Source organism: Protopterus annectens, chromosome 4.part0 (genome assembly GCF_019279795.1).
Source record: "Protopterus annectens isolate FY-2018-M chromosome 4.part0, PAN1.0, whole genome shotgun sequence".
NCBI lineage: Eukaryota > Metazoa > Chordata > Ceratodontiformes > Protopteridae > Protopterus > Protopterus annectens.
In genome coordinates, this window is record NC_056733.1 from 875,478,841 (window position 1) to 875,498,874 (window position 20,034).

The 20,034-nt window shown below is 38.9% G+C and overlaps 1 protein-coding gene across 1 annotated transcript in view; it reads left to right on the forward strand.

Moving 5' to 3' along the window:
- GGT1 (gamma-glutamyltransferase 1) overlaps window positions 1-20,034 on the forward strand; it is a gene marked incomplete in the record, with an annotated part of 1,527,627 nt that overhangs the window by 1,437,278 nt on the left and 70,315 nt on the right. Inside the window, 1 exon segment of the mRNA XM_044068834.1 lies at window positions 2,227-2,363. Within this exon segment, the coding sequence (XP_043924769.1) occupies window positions 2,227-2,363 (137 nt within the window).

The window sequence follows — 20,034 nt, forward strand, 5'->3', positions numbered from 1 at the left end:
AGAGCAACGTAATGAGCAAGAAGCACTGCGAGAAAGTAATCTTAAAGTTGTGAATAAGTAATAGGTTATATTATCTGCACAGTCTAGTATGTAAAAACAAGTCTTTATTTAGAACCAAAGTCTGCTTTTCATCTTCTGGGTGTGTGCTCTGAGTACCAGGTAAGCAGTGTGGAAACTAATCTTTTTCATCCTTCTTTCTACTGTATTTGTGCCAGAGGACCTGCGATTTTTGTTTGGTTGGTACCACTTAACATGCGTACCTCTCAACCTGTGAACCCTGAAAATAGGTAGAAAGGCACTTAAAAAGTAGGTGCATCCATCCAAATATCTGGAATCTAATTAGCATAAAATTTGAATTCCAACTAGTCTATAAGTCTTCTCACGTCCAGACAAAATGTGGGATACTATTCAGAAACACGTTTAAAAAACGGACTAATGAAAATGATGGAAAACCATATGTCCATCATGGAGGAGACACTGGAAATCTGTAGACTTTAATGAACTGCATTGCAAACTTCTACCACAAAGGATCATTTATTTTTGCTTCTGAAAAGGGGAGATGTAAGATGTGTGTCTTCTTTCTTTAAATTATTGATGTCACTAGTATTTTGGTCGCATGGTGTGGTAGTTAATAATGTCACTGGTATTTTGGCCACATGGTGTGGTAATTATTAATGTCACTAGTATTTTGGTCACATGGTGTGGTAATTAATGATGTCACTAGTATTTTGATCACATGGTGTGGTAATTATTGATGTCACTAGTATTTTGGTCACATGGTGTGGTAATTATTGATGTCACTAGTATTTTGGTCACATGGTGTGGTAATTATTGCTGTCACTAGCATTTTGGTCACATGGTGTGGTAATTATTGATGTCACAAGTATTTTGGTCACATGGTATGGTTTTCTATGCACTAGACAGCTTCAAAAATATCAATTGATGAGGGGTAATCAAAAAATTGTGTGAAAGGATAAATAAAGCCTAAAAATATTGCCATACCTCCAAAAATATTTTTGAGCAAACACTGAATGCATTATTTTGAGTTTATTTCCTATATCTAATCAGTGCAATTTTTTAAGACTGTACAATGATGTTTTCTCTGCGGTGATTTTGTGACAAAGTTTTTAACATTATAATAGGAAAGCGGTAGCTTATTTAGAAGTATTGCTGACACACTGATACAAAGAATAACACAAAAATGAGATATTCTGTGGAATTCTATTCCTGGGATAGCAACTACCTCAAGCAATGGCATAGTAGCGAAGCCTAAAAATGGGCCTTCACAATTCATCTTGTCATGTAGATATTGAGGAACTATGGAAATCTACTTCTTCTCATTTCAAGACTGGATAGTCCTTACAGTGCCAATATACACAGAAATCTTACATTCACTCTGAATACCAGAGTAATCAGTTATATGTCATGACTCAATGCAATGTGCAGATTGCATGTCAGAAATGCTTCTGCAGGCAGTACATGGTGGATAGACCATAGGCCAAAAATAATAGTGCCATCGTAAACATGAAGCTGTACTCAAGCAGGCCAGGAGTTTGAATCTGAAGGACAGTGATTACAAGCATGCATGGTAGAATGTTTGCAAGGGGAACATATCAAATCTGCGAAGCTACTTTAATCAAACATAAAATGTGTGAATGCTTTTCAGCAAAACTAACTTCACTGAGAGTGGAGTTTGCTTTTTTCTCCAGTTTTGTGTGACCCTGGAGAAAGGGACTATTCCCCTACCTGTGGGTTGTTACGCTCACATACCTGCCAACCATTTGTTTGTGTCAACCAAATGGTGTTGACCAAACTCTACAGTTACTCTATTGTCTGGGATGCATATACACACACACACACACACACACACACACACACACACACACACACATACACACACATACACACACATACACACACACACACACACACACACACACACACACACACACACACACACACACACACACACACACACACACGTATATAAAGTTTTGATAACTATATGATTACATCTGTATCAGATTAAAGGCTATATTTTAAGCTAACTGTGTCTGGTTGACTGATATTGGGTTCTGATTGCTGACGTCTTTACTGCAATATATTTAAGTCTGTCCTTAAATGATTCTTACTTCTTTACTGATGAATGGTATTACAGAGAAAACTCAAATGTAATCAGCACAGCATTTCAGAAGTCCTGATGCTTGTATTTTCTCTCCTGTGTAGGATATAATTTTACCCATGACAGCATGTCCACAGTGGAGAAGAAGGTCCTTACCTACCACAGGATTGTTGAAGCCTTCAGGTTTGCATATGCCAAGAGAACCTTACTGGGAGACCCAAAATTCGTTAATATCTCAGATGTAAATAAATGATTAATTTAATGTTCACTGAAATCTCTGGAAGCATCTGATTTCCTACAGAAATTTCTTCAGAATCCTCTCAGTAACATCTCTAAAAATACCTATTTTTAAGTACAGATTGTTTATTGTTATATGACTATCGCCTAACAATCACAAAATAAGAATTATATACAGGATTATGATCACGTTTCCAGTCATAACCAATTTGTTTAGTGTTTAAGAAAAAAATTCTAAGAAATTAATCTTATGAAAAAAGCTTCAGGAGAAACAATTGTTCTCCTGGTGTGTAGATTTTATTAAGTCTGAAGAAGGTAGTGGTTGTGCTTGTATTGGTTTATTGTTTTTCTTCATTTTAAGGTGTTTCTGCTTTCTTGGTGAGTATCGTTTTCTCTGCAATTCGCTGGCATTTCCTTGGAATATCAAGTGTCCATATATGATTTCTGTTAGGTGTCTCTGATGCCTAGAATTCCCCATTCTGTGTTCGATTTCTGTTTGCCGTCAACTTTTCTTTTTAATACATTCAGTAAGTCTGCTGCTGTCTGATCCTGTTTATCTGAAATCATTTCTCTTGGTAGTCTGCCTTCTCTGCAAAGTCAAATTCTTGTAAGTATGCCACAGTTTTTTTTTTACTTTTTTTCAGCCGTTGGAAGAGTTTTCTTTCTGAAGCTGTTGCTGCAGTTTGAGACATCTCACATTCTTTGTTGAGTTTCTGATCGAGTGCAGCTCTTTGTCCTGGGCTGTATATTGGACTTTCTATTTTTTACTATAGATATATTTACTTTTGCATTTTGGAACCCTTCAAGTGATTTATTTTTCTGTACTCTCTCTCTTTCATTTTGCAAACTGTGACTTTTACTTGTACTTTATTTTGTACAGTAACAAAAGTTGACGGTGCATATTTTCAACGAGATTGCCTCTGCGGCTGCTTTCTGCAGTTACATGAATTCTGGTGTGTGCGTGCGTGCGTGTGTGTTTTATTTGAGCTTTGTATTTCAAAAGGTTTCATTTCTTCAGTAATATACTCTGTTAGATGAAGTAAACAATTTTCCAGTAGCTATAACTGAATAAAAATATTGTCTTTTTTTTTTTTTTTTTTTTTTTTTGCAAATTTGGGGTACATTTGTTCTTGTTTGCCTGTTTCGGGAAGCTTTACCTTTTGGTTCATTAACTTAAGCTTATTCTGCTCGTACTGTACTTTGACTTTGTCAGTCTTTCCTCGGAGGGCTTTGTAGAAGATTTTTCCTTCCAGGTGTAGTATGTTGTATGAGACCCAGTCATAGCAATGTTCAGAGATTCATAACAAACTGTATTATGCAGCTTTCTTGCATTACAAAAGTATTTAACACAACTGTATTTTTCACAGCTTCAGAGTATAATTGTAGTGTTTCATGTATGCATAAATAAAGAGCCAGTAATCAGATGAAGTAACACATCTTATTGCTGGGAACACACACAAAATGTTACCTGCCTTGTCCTGCCCTACAGTCTCACCTGTGTATGTTTATATGGCACCAGTTCCATGATAAGCTCTTTGATTACCTTTTCCATAAATGGATGACTGTAAGTCCCACATCCATAAACAAACTTCCTTTAGCAATTTAATACAACTTTGCTTGCTTTAATAGCTTAAATGCTGTTGAGTGATACATTCTATGCCCATTTTTATTTGTAGGCTCAATCTGTATTTTTGCCAGTGGAATTAAATACTCCAACATCTCCGAGAAAAAAGCAATATTTGTAATAACTGATTTTTTTTTTCTTTGAGTTTGGGTGACCTTGAAGTGGAAATATAAAGTATGGAGGATGTGTAATTGCATTAAGTTACCTGACCTACAAGTAAATAATTTTAAATCGTTCATATAGCTGATACAGTAGGATTTTTTTGTAATTACAACTGATCAACAGTGACCACAGTAGTGGGTAGATAATCATTCACAGCAGACCATTCCTACATGTATCGCATGATAGGAGCATTTGAAAATTCACCAGACAGCCATAAAAGTGTCCTAAGCGAGAGAACTTACCATACTAGGTCTGATTAAGTGAATGTGGGCTTGGCAACTCCTTCCCCTTACTGAAAGTTTTTTTTTTTTTTTTTTTTTTAACATCTGTTTTTATCCCTGAAGGATTGTACCAGTACATCTTAGGATAATAAATAATTATTATTAAAAAAAAAATAACATAAATAATTTTTGGAATGCCAAACCCATAATTACTTCTGTATTCCTTATCAGCTACTGACACTTTACTGAAAGCACTGAATAACATAGTAGTTGACTACAGTCCAGTATGTAATTTATTATTTATTTAACTTGAAAAAAACATTTGCACAGCATCCTCATTTCAAGGGTGACCTGATTAAGTGATTTAGTCCTCTGATGAACTTACTCATAGGTCTGTAGGTGAATACTAGGCTGAAGGTCCTGAAGGGCCATTTTAAGCCTAGCCAATAACCTGAGGTCAGAATAATACTCTGGATTTTGTGTTTATGAGGTAATGACCTCAACCACTATGCAAGCCAACCACCTAACTACCCTTAACCCTAAACCCAGCCCTACACATTACATTACAAAACGTCCTTTCCCTAATAGTACCACTAAACAAGACACATGGATACGCTCCATGCACAGCACTAAATATACCCATTTCCCCAGTCCTTACTCTAATTCTAACCCTCAAACACTCAGCAAACATGCACTCTCGCCCCCGTGTCCAGCTACCATGCATACAATTCTTCATAAAAGCTACACCTGATGTTGCTCTTTTAATAACATTGTTCTTGACCCCAAATGTATGTAATGATCTGTGACAGCAAAATCAGTTTTAGAAAATCTGTGCTTTCAAACTAAAGACTGCAAACTGTTATGAGGTACAGTCAGCATGATATACTAACATGAGTCCCATATGTAGTGGAACTGGGTAGCGGTTAATGAAAAAGCTCACCATCTACCTCATTAGCATAAGCAGAGGGAAGTGCTGCATGGCTCTTAGGGATGCCCAGTGTGGGAGGCAGTGGACCAACTGCACAGTGTGAGAGTCAGGGATGCCAAGTGTGGAAGACACTGGACTGACTGCTCAGTGTGACTGATGGGGAGAGGAGGGGGTCATAATCTGAGGTCATACATTTAGGCATCTGCAGTGGGAATGGAATATGCTTTCTCATTAGTTAGGTTTTATAACCTTGATACAAGTGGAACTTTTTTCCTAAAATAGACTTCCCATACATGTCAAACAGAGGACCTTGCTGACCGTCTTTAATCACAGCCTTGATGAGTGGATGGGAAACTATAGATTTCTCCTAGGGGTTCCACCTGTGTCCCTCACTGACAGGGGCAACAGGTGCTGAATGAGGTTTCTTTTTTGGGATAAACTCTTGGCTAGGTTAGTAAGAACCCTGGGCCATAAGCCTTGTAACCTCCTATGATCGTGTGATGCTATAAGTAACTTGCTGAAACAATGGGAGGCAAGCCACTCACTGTTGGGGTGGGTAAACTTGGGGACTTTGTAGCCAGCTGCTGACATACAAAGTCGATTAGGAGGGACACCAATCCTGGTCCTTCAGGAGTGGTCCAGAATGATTGCTCACACTCCAAATAGATTGAGGGAAACACTGACCCATTGTCATAAGTGGAGTGGAGGTTGGCAGGGATACTTAGGGGCTGCAGGCATTGCCAGCTTTAGTTGGTGGCTCTGGTCACTGCTGGTTTGGGTCAGGGTAGGTTTGGGGGATTTGGATCACTGCCAGGCTAAGGGGGAAGTGTTCAATGAAGACTTTTATTTCACTGTTGGGCTGGATGTCGTAGACTGGGGAATCTCATCACTGTCTGACTACGTAGAGGGAAGCACTAGGCACTCTGCTCATTGCTTGGTCTAGTGGCATGGTTTTTGGAGACACTGATTACTTCCACATGGGGGGGGGGGGTGGTAGGCTACAGAGATTCTGTCCACTGCTAGACTGACTTGGGCTGGGCTGCAGACACTCTGATAACTGCTGGTCTATGTAGTGGTAGGTTAGAGACCCGAATTACTCTCCACTAGAAGCAGGGATAAACAAGGCTATGCATTCCTGCTAAGATAGTTGGAAGGCATAAGTGAAAGGCTTTGAATACTTCTGCAATCTGTGGGGCACACTACTCTCAGGGGAGTATGAAGTTGGTGGGACGTATAGTATCTGGATGATACTATTCAATGGGAAAAAGTACTAACGGACAGCAAACCACTGATACCGTCTCTCACACCATTACATATTATTACCAACAATCCTTAGTGTGAGGCATGTGGTCTGTTTGCCCTCCCGAATGTTATGCCCTGCACAGCTGTTAGTCAAGACATTCATGTTATGCTTAAAAGGTTCATGAATCCTGGCTATTACTTCCTGGAGTTTATGTACCACTGTAGGTTGTTCCATCTATTTTAAGTTTTTTATAAGGTTGACCATATATGATGTTATACACCTCTGTTGTGATGACACTTTTCATTGCTCTTACAGCAACAATGATGTCACAGCCTTTGCATTATGACCAGAAGAAGGAAAAAGAAACCTCCATAAACAGCTTATCTCATCAGGAGAAATTGTTCTTAATTACAACTTGAAAATAAAAAGTATTTATGAATACAGGAGGAAAACATTAAAAATCCAGCATTTGTAACTTTTGACTGGAAAAAGTTTCTTGGATGTTTTACTTTAGAATTTTGGAAGAAAATTTAACAGTTTAAAATTACTTTTTAACAGACTTATTTAAGCTTATATCATTTGTTCTCAAAGACCTTTGTTGGAGACAGTTTTCACAGATCCAAGAAAGGTGCAGGACAGTGGTCCCTGGTAAGCAAGGTAGTCCTTTAGAATGATCTCTTCTTTCTCATAGCTTATTTCTGACCTCCAATTACTGTCTTTGTGGTGTCTGCATGTTTTCCTTATGTCTTCATGAATCACATCTAGGTAGTCCTGCTTCCCATGCAAACACACACATACAAACTATATATATATATATATATATATATATATATATATATATATATATATATATATATATATATATATATATATATATATATATATATATATATATATATATATATATATATATATATATATATATATATATATTTATATATATATATATATATATATATATATATATATATTTATGGGTCCCCTACAGGTGATCGGACTTCCAAAAGGCCGACTTTCATTTGGCTGAGACCATATGATCGACTTTTGGAAGTTCGAATGTTCTGAATGAACAGCTACCCATAGCGCGGAAGAGGAAGATTTCCATTTTCCGCACTATAGTGAGATCTCGGAGTTGGCATATTTAAATAGCAGGGGGTGTGGGTGGGGCAGCCCCCCACGGGGGGGTGCAAAGGGGGCTTGCCCCCCTGCTACCAACATGTACGTAATGTTTTGTTTTGTGTTTCTGTTTTTTTAACAGGTGTTCGATTTTCCAAAAGTCGATCATATGGTCTCAGCCATATGAAAGTCAGCTTTTTGGACCTATACATATATATATATATATATATATATATATATATATATATATATATATATATATATATATATATATATATATATATATATATATACACAACATCACAACATACATACATAAACACACACACTCACACATATCTATATATATATATATATATATATATATATATATATAGGTCTACCTGACAACACCGACGTGCTAAAACACCGACACCACAAAACTGAAAGTTCAGAAACACGAAGCGTCACATACCCGACAAACCACAATCACGACACTCAACAAACAAAACAAATCCCCTGTCCAAAAAGCGCACGCACAACACAAGCACACCAAAAACCTTACAAACCTACACTAAACCTTACATACACAACTATCTATGCACTAACCTTAACCCAAACCCTAACCCTAAGGTCCGTCACTATCGCACACTCACCTAACCCACGCCCTAACCTTAACTCACTTAACCTGCTCCTATCCCTAACATCTGTCACTATCGCACACTCATTTGACCCGCTCCCTAACCCTAACTCACTTAACCCGCCCCTAACCCTACAGACCTTCGCTATCGCACACTTACCTTACCCGCACCCTAACCCTGACGTCCGTCACTACCGCATACTTACTCACTATCGCTTGTTTGACATGTCGGTGTTCTCAGCATTGGGATTCTCAACTGTGGTCATCTTCGTTGTCGATCTTCCAGTGTCGGTCTTCTCGTCGTCGGCGTTTCAAGCTTTCGGCGTTAGCAGGTAGACCAGACATATAAATATATATATATATATATATATATAGATATATATATATATATATGGATCAATATCAGATCCAGGAAACCACACTTCCCTGACGACAAAATCACCAAGACTACATCCCCAACACCACACATCCCGACAACGAAGTACAAGTATTATGGAACGGAATGTTTTCCCGTTTCCACAATACAACTAAAATACAAAAAGTAACATGTGTATAGCAGGGAGGAAAGCCCCCCTGCACCCCCCCTACTTAAATATACCAACTCAAAGATTGCACCACATTGTGGAAATGGGAATACATCCCGTTCCACACTACTCACCATAGTCGGTGATCTCCTCCATCGGCGATGTGGTCTCGGTGATCTGGTAGTCGGGGATTTGTGGTTTCGGCCATCTGACAGGTCCCCATATTTATATACATGTATATGTATATATATATATATATATATTTATATACATGTATATGTATATATATATATATATATATATGTATATATATATTTATATACATATATATATATATATATATATATATATTTATATATATATATTTATATACACACGCACACACACACACACATGCATTTGTATGGATCTACTTTTCAATCGCAAAATGCCAAAATTCTGAAACACATAATATCAAGGGGTCTATACTATATCATTAAAGAGGCGTTCCATCAAATGCCTCTTCATCGACCCTTAAACCGCGAAACCACAAAACGGCGGACGTTCACATCAGCTAAAAACCTAAAACAAAACACATCACTACAAACATTACAAAGTGGGGGGGCTTCACACCCCATACCCCCCAACATGGCCCCCAAATTCCCCCTAACTAAATATACCAACTCCGAGATTGCACTACAATTGGGAAAATGGTAAACTAACAAGCATGGCCAAGGAATTTCTTTCCTAGGGAAAGAAATCGCTGATGTGAACGTTCGCCGTTTTGTGATTTCGCGGTTTAAGGGTGGATGAAGAGTCATTTGATGGAATGCCTCTTCAAGGATATAATATAGATCTAATATCAAGACCAAAATAATGAAAATTCGAAACAAGGAAAATAAACAACAATGAACCTCATAAAACTGAACCTCACAACATTGAAAAAGCCTTGCACAAATCACTCCACACAAGCAACACCCAAAACACTGCAAAACAAAAAAATACAAAACCATGCCTATAACATATCCAAACAACTAACAACTAAAATTATATCTACTTTCCCACTGATAAGCTCAACATTAAAAACACTTACAGCTGTATCAAACAAAATCAATTAATCCACCTCAAAAAAGTATTCACCTTACCTTACAAACCTCCATAGCAAATCAGGAAATACTGACACTGCAGCTAACATAACACATCAGCAACTTTCCATAACTAAAATGAATGTACTACAGAATCTTAGAGACACACTCATTTTACATAGAAAAGTACATACAGAACACATAGTTTTAAACTAAATTCCTTATACAAAAACAACAATAATAACGTTGCCCCCATGCACCCCCATACCCCCTGCTAATTATATATACCAACTCCGAGATCACACTACACTGTGGAAAAGAGTAGACTTCCCGATCTGTACTACACTGATATCCTCATATCAAAACTCAGTGGTACTTCGATCTTCTCAGGTACGATCTTCTAAACTTTCGTGGTAGCGAATTTTCATTATTTTAGTTTCGATATTATACGTTTCGGCATTTTGTTATTTCAGGATTTAAAGGTAGATCCTATATATACACACTCACACACACAAAATAATATCCATCTTTGGTCTCATAGATAAAAAGGAACCATAGACCAACCAAACTGTTATTACAAGAGACCAGTTGGCATAATGGTTAAGGTCTTCACCTCCCATGCACAAGGTACAAGGTTCAATCCTGACCTCCAACCAATGCCTGTTTGGAGTTTGCATGTTCTCCATGTGTCTCCATGGGGTTTCTCCCACATCCAAAAAACATGTTGAGTGTTTCTATCTCAAACTCACCAATGAATGGAGCTGTTGGCAGCAGCACAGAATCTATATGGTGCTCTATAGGGGGAAGAGTTGTGCAGACCAACTGCTTTGGGCATCTACTGTGGTGTGCAGTATCCTCAACATAGGAGAACACAGATCACAGACTGCACGCCATGGCAGGGCAAGCCACTCGACGGTGGCTCTAGGTGATTTGGTCATGTTGACTAATGTCGCAAAAATGGGCATGAGTACTTACCGGTGATAAGTGGTTTGAGGGCCCGGTCTACTCTGACCTATACCAGGGACCCTTGCTAACAGTGGGAGGGGTACATGTGCCCCTATTGGCCAGTGTATGTCTACCATAAAGCCCAGCAGCCCAGGGTCAATAAGCTACTGTCCGGCTGGTGGCTAGTTGCCCAACCTGGGTTACCTAGGATAACTCTATTGACTGAAAGCTGGACGTAAAACCAACCAACCTGCCAAACATGAACTGAGAATTGCTAAGCATAATGCAGGATCACTGACAGGATGCAGCTTGGAAGTGGATGACATGATGATACAAAGGAGGCTAGATATCCTGTATTTACAAGAGACAAGATGGAAGGGCAGTGCAGCAAAGCCACTTGGCTTGAGATCCAGACTCTACTACTCAGGAGGGGGACAGGCTAGAAATGGTGTAGGAACTGTGATGAGAGAGGCTTCAGAAGGCAGTGAGGAATATAATCAGAATTAATGACAAACTCATGGAAATCAGAATCCAGTGTAATGATAGGGCAATATTCATAATCTCAACCTATACCCCACAGCAGGGATGTGATAGTGAGGAAAACAGTGCATTCAGACAGCAGCTGCAGGATCTACTAGATAAAGCAAGACAACATGATTTGGTGTTGATAATGGGTGACGATATAGTTGATAATGGGTGACTTCAATGCACTTATTGGGACAGACAGAACAGGATATGAGGACTGCCTGGGTTCACATGAGTGGGATAACAGGAATAAAGAAGAAGAAGCCATTCTAGACTTCTGTCTGGCAAATGGCTTGATAGTAGCCAACACATGATTCAGAAAGAGAGACAGTCACAAGATCACATACAAGAGTAGCCAAAATGCAACACAGGTAGACTTCCTTCTAGTAAGAAAAAGGCACTGGGGTAGAATCCATGATTGCAAAGTCATCTGCAGTAAAACAGTCGGCCCACAGCATAAACCACTAGTTGCCACAGTCAGCTGCAAGCAGTGGTCAGAGAAGGCTCTAAGGTCAACAGAGGCCAGACTGAAGACCTGGAAGTTGACTGGAGAGAAAGTACAACAGTTCAAGGATTTACTCAGGGTACTAGCACTCCAAGAAGAGGAGAAAATAGGTGGAATTGAACAAGAATGGCAGCACCTAAAAACGGCATGTGTTAGGACTACAGAAAAGATATATGGCTGAGCCAGGTATGGAAATAAGGTACATAAGGAAAGATGGTGATGGAATGCAGAAGTCCAGGAAGCAATCAAAGCTATGGAACACATCATCATGGACCTTATAAATGAGAATATAGGGAATATCCAAACTCTAGAGCCCACACAGTTTGGTTTTGTGAAGGGTAGATCATGCCTGCTCAACCTGGTTGACCTTGACTTTGAGTCAGTCACCAGAGCTGTGGATGAAGGCAAGGTGGTTCATACAGCCTACGTTGATCTGGCCAAAGCCTTTGATACCATTCCGCACTAAGACTCATAGAAAACCTCACTAAGCTAGGCATCAACCCCTATATCACTGGGTGGGTTGCAAACTGGCTCACAGATAGAACCCACAGTGTGAAAGTAGCTGACTCCAAGTCAGACTGCTGACCAGTCATGGGTGGAGTCCCACAGGGTTCGGTCCTGGCTCCTCTCCTGTTTGGTATCTACTTCTCTGAAGTCCAGTGCAACACAAAGCGACTCTGGCTGACAAAGTTCGCAGACGATTTCAAGTTGACGACTGGTGTCAGAATCATGGCCTTGAGCTCAATGCCAAAAAAATGTGTCGTCATCCCCTTTGGAAAAAAAACAGTTCCCATGAATTACCACATCGATGGTAGTCCACTGTACACAGAAGGTGTCATAAGAGATCTGGGAACACAGGTTGACAGCAGCCTCTCTTTTGACCACCACATTGTCACTATGGTCAGAAAGTTCTTCTATGTGGCACATCCCATTACTAAGGGTTTTGCATCCAGGAAGAAAGAGGTCATTATCTCCCTCTACTCTTCCCTCATTAGGCCAATCATCGAGTACAATGCCCCATTTGGCATGTACCTCACTAGACACCTGCAACAACTGGAGAGGCTGCAAAGGTACCTCTCAAAGAGGATCACAGGCCTTAAACACTTGTCCTATATGGACAGACTCAAAAAACTCCAACTATTCTCTGTCTCATATTGCCTACTTAGAGGTGATCTCTGCTTGACTTACAAAGCCATGTCTGACCCAGCTGTGTTAGAAATGCTACATCTAAAGAAATTCCAATCCCTCTGCACCACACACCTCAACCTCATTACCACAATCAACAGAACATACTGGAGGGACAGGTTCATAACCCAGAGACTGCCCATACTATGGAAGAGACTTCCCATACATGTCAAGCAGAGCACCTCAATGGCTCTCTTCAAGAGAAAACTTGATGAGTGGATGGGAAATAGAAAATTCACCCGGGGAATCACTCCAGTGGCTCTACTCAACAAAGGCACTGGGAATTAAGGTTGGGCGGCACGGTGGCTGGGTAATCCTATGGGCTAGGCTTGTAAAGGCTCCAGGGCCATTAGCCTAGTACACACATATAAACCTATGTACACATTTACACTGCTTTTGTCTTAAAAAATATGTTACCTTATTTAGACATTTGGTTATTGGACCAACCTTTGTGCCCACCCTCTCCCCCAAAAAAGCAATAATCTACATTTGTAGAAAATCTGGGAGGACGTTTTTGTACTTTTTAAGCAGTGAAAAAATAAGTATAACAAGCAGCTAAGTTACTGCCTTGCATCTAGACTACACTAGTCATAAAACCACATCTTGTATGTTTATGTCTAGTGCTGGTTTTACCATGTCATTAAAGCAGCTAAGTTACAGCCTTACATCTAGACTACACTAGTCCCAAAACCACATCTTGTATGTTTATGTCTAGTGCTGGTTTTACCAGGTCATTAAAGCAGCTAAGTTACTGCCTTGCATCTAGACTACACTAGTCCCAAAACCACATCTTGTATGATTATGTCTAGTGCTGGTTTTACCAGGTCATCAAAGCAGCTAAGTTACTGCCTTGCATCTAGACTACACTAGTCCAAAAACCACATCTTGTATGTTTATGTCTAGTGCTGTTTTTACCAGGTCATTAAAGCAGCTAAGTTACTGCCTTGCATCTAGACTACACTAGTCCCAAAACCACATCTTGTATGTTTATGTCTAGTGCTGGTTTTACCATGTCATTAAAGCAGCTAAGTTACTGCCTTGCATCTAGACTACACTAGTCCCAAAACCACATCTTGTATGTTTATGTCTAGTGCTGCTTTTACCAGGTCATTAAAGCAGCTAAGTTACTGCCTTGCATCTAGACTACACTAGTCCCAAAACCACATCTTGTATGATTATGTCTAGTGCTGGTTTTACCAGGTCATTAAAGCAGCTAAGTTACTGCCTTGCATCTAGACTACACTAGCCCCAAAACCACATCTTGTATGTTTATGTCTAGTGCTGGTTTTACCAGGTCATTAAAGCAGCTAAGTTACTGCCTTGCATCTAGACTACACTAGTCCCAAAACCACATCTTGTATGTTTATGTCTAGTGCTGGTTTTACCAGGTCATTAAAGCAGCTAAGTTACTGCCTTGCATCTAGACTACACTAGTCCCAAAACCACATCTTGTATGTTTATGTCTAGTGCTGCTTTTACCAGGTCATTAAAGCAGCTAAGTTACTGCCTTGCATCTAGACTACACTAGCCCCCAAACCACATCTTGTATGTTTATGTCTAGTGCTGGTTTTACCAGGTCATTAAAGCAGCTAAGTTACTGCCTTGCATCTAGACTACACTAGTCCCAAAACCACATCTTGTATGTTTATGTCTAGTGCTGGTTTTACCAGGTCATTAAAGCAGCTAAGTTACTGCCTTGCATCTAGACTACACTAGTCCCAAAACCACATCTTGTATGTTTATGTCTAGTGCTGGTTTTACCAGGTCATTAAAGCAGCTAAGTTACTGCCTTGCATCTAGACTACACTAGTCCCAAAACCACATCTTGTATGTTTATGTCTAGTGCTGGTTTTACCAGGTCATTAAAGCAACTAAGTTACTGCCTTGCATCTAGACTACACTAGTCCCAAAACCACATCTTGTATGTTTATGTCTAGTGCTGGTTTTACCAGGTCATTAAAGCAACTAAGTTACTGCCTTGCATCTAGACTACACTAGTTCCAAAACCACATCTTGTATGTTTATGTCTAGTGCTGGTTTTACCAGGTCATTAAAGCAGCTAAGTTACTGCCTTGCATCTAGACTACACTAGCCCCAAAACCACATCTTGTATGTTTATGTCTAGTGCTGGTTTTACCAGGTCATTAAAGCAGCTAAGTTACTGCCTTGCATCTAGACTACACTAGTCCCAAACCACATCTTGTATGTTTATGTCTAGTGCTGGTTTTACCAGGTCATTAAAGCAGCTAAGTTACTGCCTTGCATCTAGACTACACTAGTCCCAAAACCACATCTTGTATGTTTATGTCTAGTGCTGGTTTTACCAGGTGATTAAAGCAGCTAAGTTACTGCCTTGCATCTAGACTACACTAATCCCAAAACCACATCTTGTATGTTTATGCCTAGTGCTGGTTTTACCAGGTCATTAAGGCAACTAAGTTACTGCCTTGCATCTAGACTACCCTAGTCCCAAAACCACATCTTGTATGTTTATGTCTAGTGCTGGTTTTACCAGGTCATTAAAGTTAACCAGAATCAATTGGCTTGACATCCCCCTAGAACCAAGTTGTCTTTCATCCCTCATTATGCCTTTCCTAATAAATTAATCTAATCATCTTCTTAAGATATTCTGTGTAACGCCAGAGTATGACTGACTGTTCTTGTTCCTTGGCTCATTAGGACTGCCTTCTTCCAGTCATCTGTTATGTTCCCTCAGCCAGTGTGACAACAGATTGAATAGATTTGCTAAAGTTGTGCTGGACAAACCTATTGACTCTTATAATACCATTGGTGGTAAATGATCTGTCCTTGTGTTTTATCACCATAACCCTTAAAATTTTATTTTTTCTTCTTTTGAAAATCCCCAGTAGTCAGCAGTGCCTGCAGTCGCTTTGCTAACCACCTTATTGCTGAAGAAACCTTAATTTCATTCCTTCAGTAAATATGCAAGGTATTCATTTAGTACATTCTACCATTCCTTGACCTCAGCAACCTTTACCTAGGCTGCCCCCCCATTCAAACAGTTCCTGCATCTCATACATAGTACATCTTTGTGCCCTTTGCTACATCATTAACTCAGCTAGTAGGGTGCCTTTCTTCATCCGCCTTTACCCTTCTTATTATTCTGTGCACCTAATTCCTTTCATATTAATTTTTCTCTTTAATTCCTAACATATTCCTTTTAATCATCTTTATAGCTTTCTCTTCACAATCTTTACTATTTCCAAAATAATCTTCCATCACATTCCATACGGGGTCTTAAGATCTATATTGAAAAATGAAGCTGGTTTGCTTAAATAGTCATTTGCAAGATTCACTCAATGGAAACCAAATTTCAGTGAGAAAGAGTGTTCTAATTATATTCAGAATGAAAATATATTGACCTATTTTGACTTATTTATTACCTTGACTTATTTATTTATTTAAATTAATAATTTCTATATTCGGGGCGTTTTAGCAATAGATTTGGTTAATACTGAAGTTATGTTTTATGATAATGTATAATTTTAAATTGTTTAAACATTTTATTTTTTTACTGTATTTTATATTTCAACATTCATATGTTTATCTATGTAAAGTGATCTTTTGTGTTTTAGAAAGAGAGTATTTATGGCAGGATAATTTTTTCATATAGAACAGAATCCTATTGGTGGCTTGAGGTGGTTGTTTAGGATAAGTGACAGCTTGTTAAAGTGTGGTTTGCATCTGAAGAAGTCTTATATTGAAGAAAATGCTGTCGACATGTTGGAGCATTTATGTGTATTGTGTGATTTGTTTGTCTTACACCTATTAAAACCTTCAAAACCCGTTAATAGTCTGGCCCTTCTGTCAGTGCCTTTTGGTTGTTTATGAAAATATAAGACTTTCACAGAAAATAAAACAAACACTTCTTCCATCTGCCTTTGATGTCCTGCAGACTGGTAAGCAGGTTGTTATTGGCGTCCCTTATAAATGGTGCCTGATGACCCTCTTCTTTATCTCTGTTTTGCCTTGCAGTCTGATTTTTCTTTGTACCATCTGCTGAGTCATTTTCCAGAAACTGCTAGAGTGCCTCTGATGACTTGTCCTTTCCTATCTTGACTGTTTTCTTACCCTTTTTGTTAGCCAACCAATATTCCTTTCTAGCCGGGTCTATCTTTTCTATCTCCCACCTTTTCCTGCACTCCTCCTTTCTTTTGATGACTTCCTGGACTTTTGCATTCCATCCCCAGCTTATACCTGGCTTGGTGGAATTAGGGTTGCTACCTTTCAACGTGGCTAAAACCGGAGTAAAGCCACACCCCTCATGTCACCAGTAACCCCACCCATCCCACCCCCTCTCCTGCCCACATTCCACCCATTTTGTGATGTCATGATGACACCACTCAACAGGAAACGCCCTCTTTTTCCATTCCTGCTGCCTGTTTTCGGCTGATTTACTATGCTTTTTTGTAAAAAAAAAGCATAGTAAATCAGCCAATTTACAAACGCCGATAGTCTGTTTCCTTTTTGAAACAGAATACCGGAGTTTGTAAAGTGTTTTCCGGACTACCGGAGAATCATTTTTTTTTTCTGGATAGTCCAGAAAAAAAAATGGAGGGGTGGCAACCCTAGGTGGAATATCTTTTCTCTAGTCTCCACACATGCTGTTCTGAGACGCTGCCATTCTTCTTCAACTCCATTTCCTTTTTTTCATGAGTTCCAAAGCCCTGAGTATTTCCCTGAACTCTCCAGTAAACTTCCAGATCTTCAGCCTAGTTTCTGTTGACATTAGAGCCGTCTCTGACGACTGCTGGCAGCTGACTATGGCTGTAATTATTGTAGAGCAAAATGGTATTAAATTAAAGGAAAAAGGATTTTGATTCAAGTTGTTAGACAAGGAAAGGTTACATACAATTTTGGTTTTGCAGCCAGTTTATGTTTGTCAGGAACAGTCTAAATTTCAGAGCACTTCTCATTTTAAAATTATGGCTGCTTCTGGTCAATTCACTTGTACAAGTAACCACGGTAGTCTATGTTGCACAGTTGTCTTTCGTGTGATTGCTTTTATATCAACAAAATAAGTAGGAAATTAAACCAGTGGGTCTAAAAGCATCAGTATGTGTTAGCAGGGATGATGCCCAACAAACCAAACCTGGTAACTATGCAACTTCTTTATTTTTTTTTTCAATTTCTGAGAAGGTTGAGTTAGATAGTAGATGAGGTCATAGGGACTTGAAGTTGGAGAAAAAGGAGATGTACCAGCAGTTACCGATAGATGCCAATTCATTTCCTAGCTTGGTGTTTTAATTATTAAACAGATTTTTAAATCACACTCTTTCAAAACAATAAACATCAGCAGTGTTCATTTAATTTTGTGTGAATTTAAATACGTTTTATTTGACTTGTCAGCTTTTTACCATTCATTTTTGGTCAGTTACACATGTGGCTGTTTGTATTGCTGTGACTGGTTAATTCTTAATTCCCTATATTATAAATTTATTGACATTATGTTTCATTATCAAGTCTGACAAAGCAGATTTTTTGTGAGGGTGAAACTGTTTACTTATGGAATAATTAAGATATTGTATTTGACACTGGATTTGGACTGTCATCCCTCCAAAAATCTTCCCCTTGTCCCATCCACTTTTCCTGTTACCCACATCTCCTTTTACCCCATTCAGCTTACTACAACTGCACTAAAAACCTCTGTGCTTTATAGATTGTAATAATAACCTCTGTTCATACTTCTCAACTGTCCAGATTTTTGCCGAATGTCCAGATTTTTGCCTCATATTTTTGATCTGTTCTTCATAAAATGTGTGGTTTTCTGGCAAATTAGTGAGATAATCTGAGGATTGAAGTCACCAAATAATGACATATATTTGAGTTTCAGACTTCAAATCCTTCAGAAAATGTATGTTAACACAAACTCTTTTACTCTAGAAACTTTCTAAGTTTGTATGAGCAATATTTAATATGTGTCCCTATTTGTGGGTCTTTGATCCCCATTTTGTCAGGCTTTGCCCAGATTTCTTGCACTAAGAGGTTGAGAGGTACGCCTCTGCTCCCACATCATCATCAGTTGTTTCCTTCTCCTAACCTCTAATTTAGCAATAACCCATGACTGTGTGAGGGTGTATAAGTATTTACTCATGACTGAGGGAGTGAGGGGGTGGGGGGGGGGTGCAAGAGGGCTTGTCCCTACAAAAAAAATTAAAAAAGTTAATTTTAGCTTAGTTTTGAACAGCATTTAAGCAGTTTGATTAATTTGTTTTCAAATAATTTGTAACTGACGGAACTGCTCTTGACAAAACTTGTGTTGATCAATTGTCTTATAATACTTTATTTATATCTGCTGGACTGCACTCTCTGTAGCAAATCCATCATATGCATTAAATTTATGTAGCTTTGTTTTGCCTCATACAGATCTTTGTGCATTACTGTTTGTTCAGGTGTGTATTACTTTATCACATTAATGTTATGCTTAACTTTTATTTTTTTTGTAACTAGGTTTTGATTGAATAGGTGCCCCATTGGTCCAGTTCACTTACCTGCTAAATAAATGAAGCAAACTAAAAATAAAAATGTTACATTGAAGGAAACATATGAAAAGGGTAGGAAGAGAAATTCACAGAACCACATGGGACTTAAAGTATTACTTAATTTTTAGAATACAAGAGCCTTAATCACTGTGCCAGAAAATGAACTGACATGCTTCTAGAGGTTTCATTCCTGAACTTTCCCAAGGTCAGTATTAAAGTGGTTAACAAGCGGCCATAGTCCAGTAGAATAGTGATAATTAGTTTCCTGCCACATTTCACTCCATACTTCTGGTGCACATTTTGGAATGGGCATACCAAACTGACCAAAAGAAGGGACACAGTATTATTAGGGGGGGCTCTAAGTCTGATGCAGTGCTGGCACTGACAGGGGTCTGATGGCTGTGCTGGTAAGGGATAGCAGGAATAAGATGCACTGCAGTATCCCACATACCATGTGACCCTGTCCTCCATACATCTGTGGTACCATTGATTCCCTAGTGGTGAGGGCCGG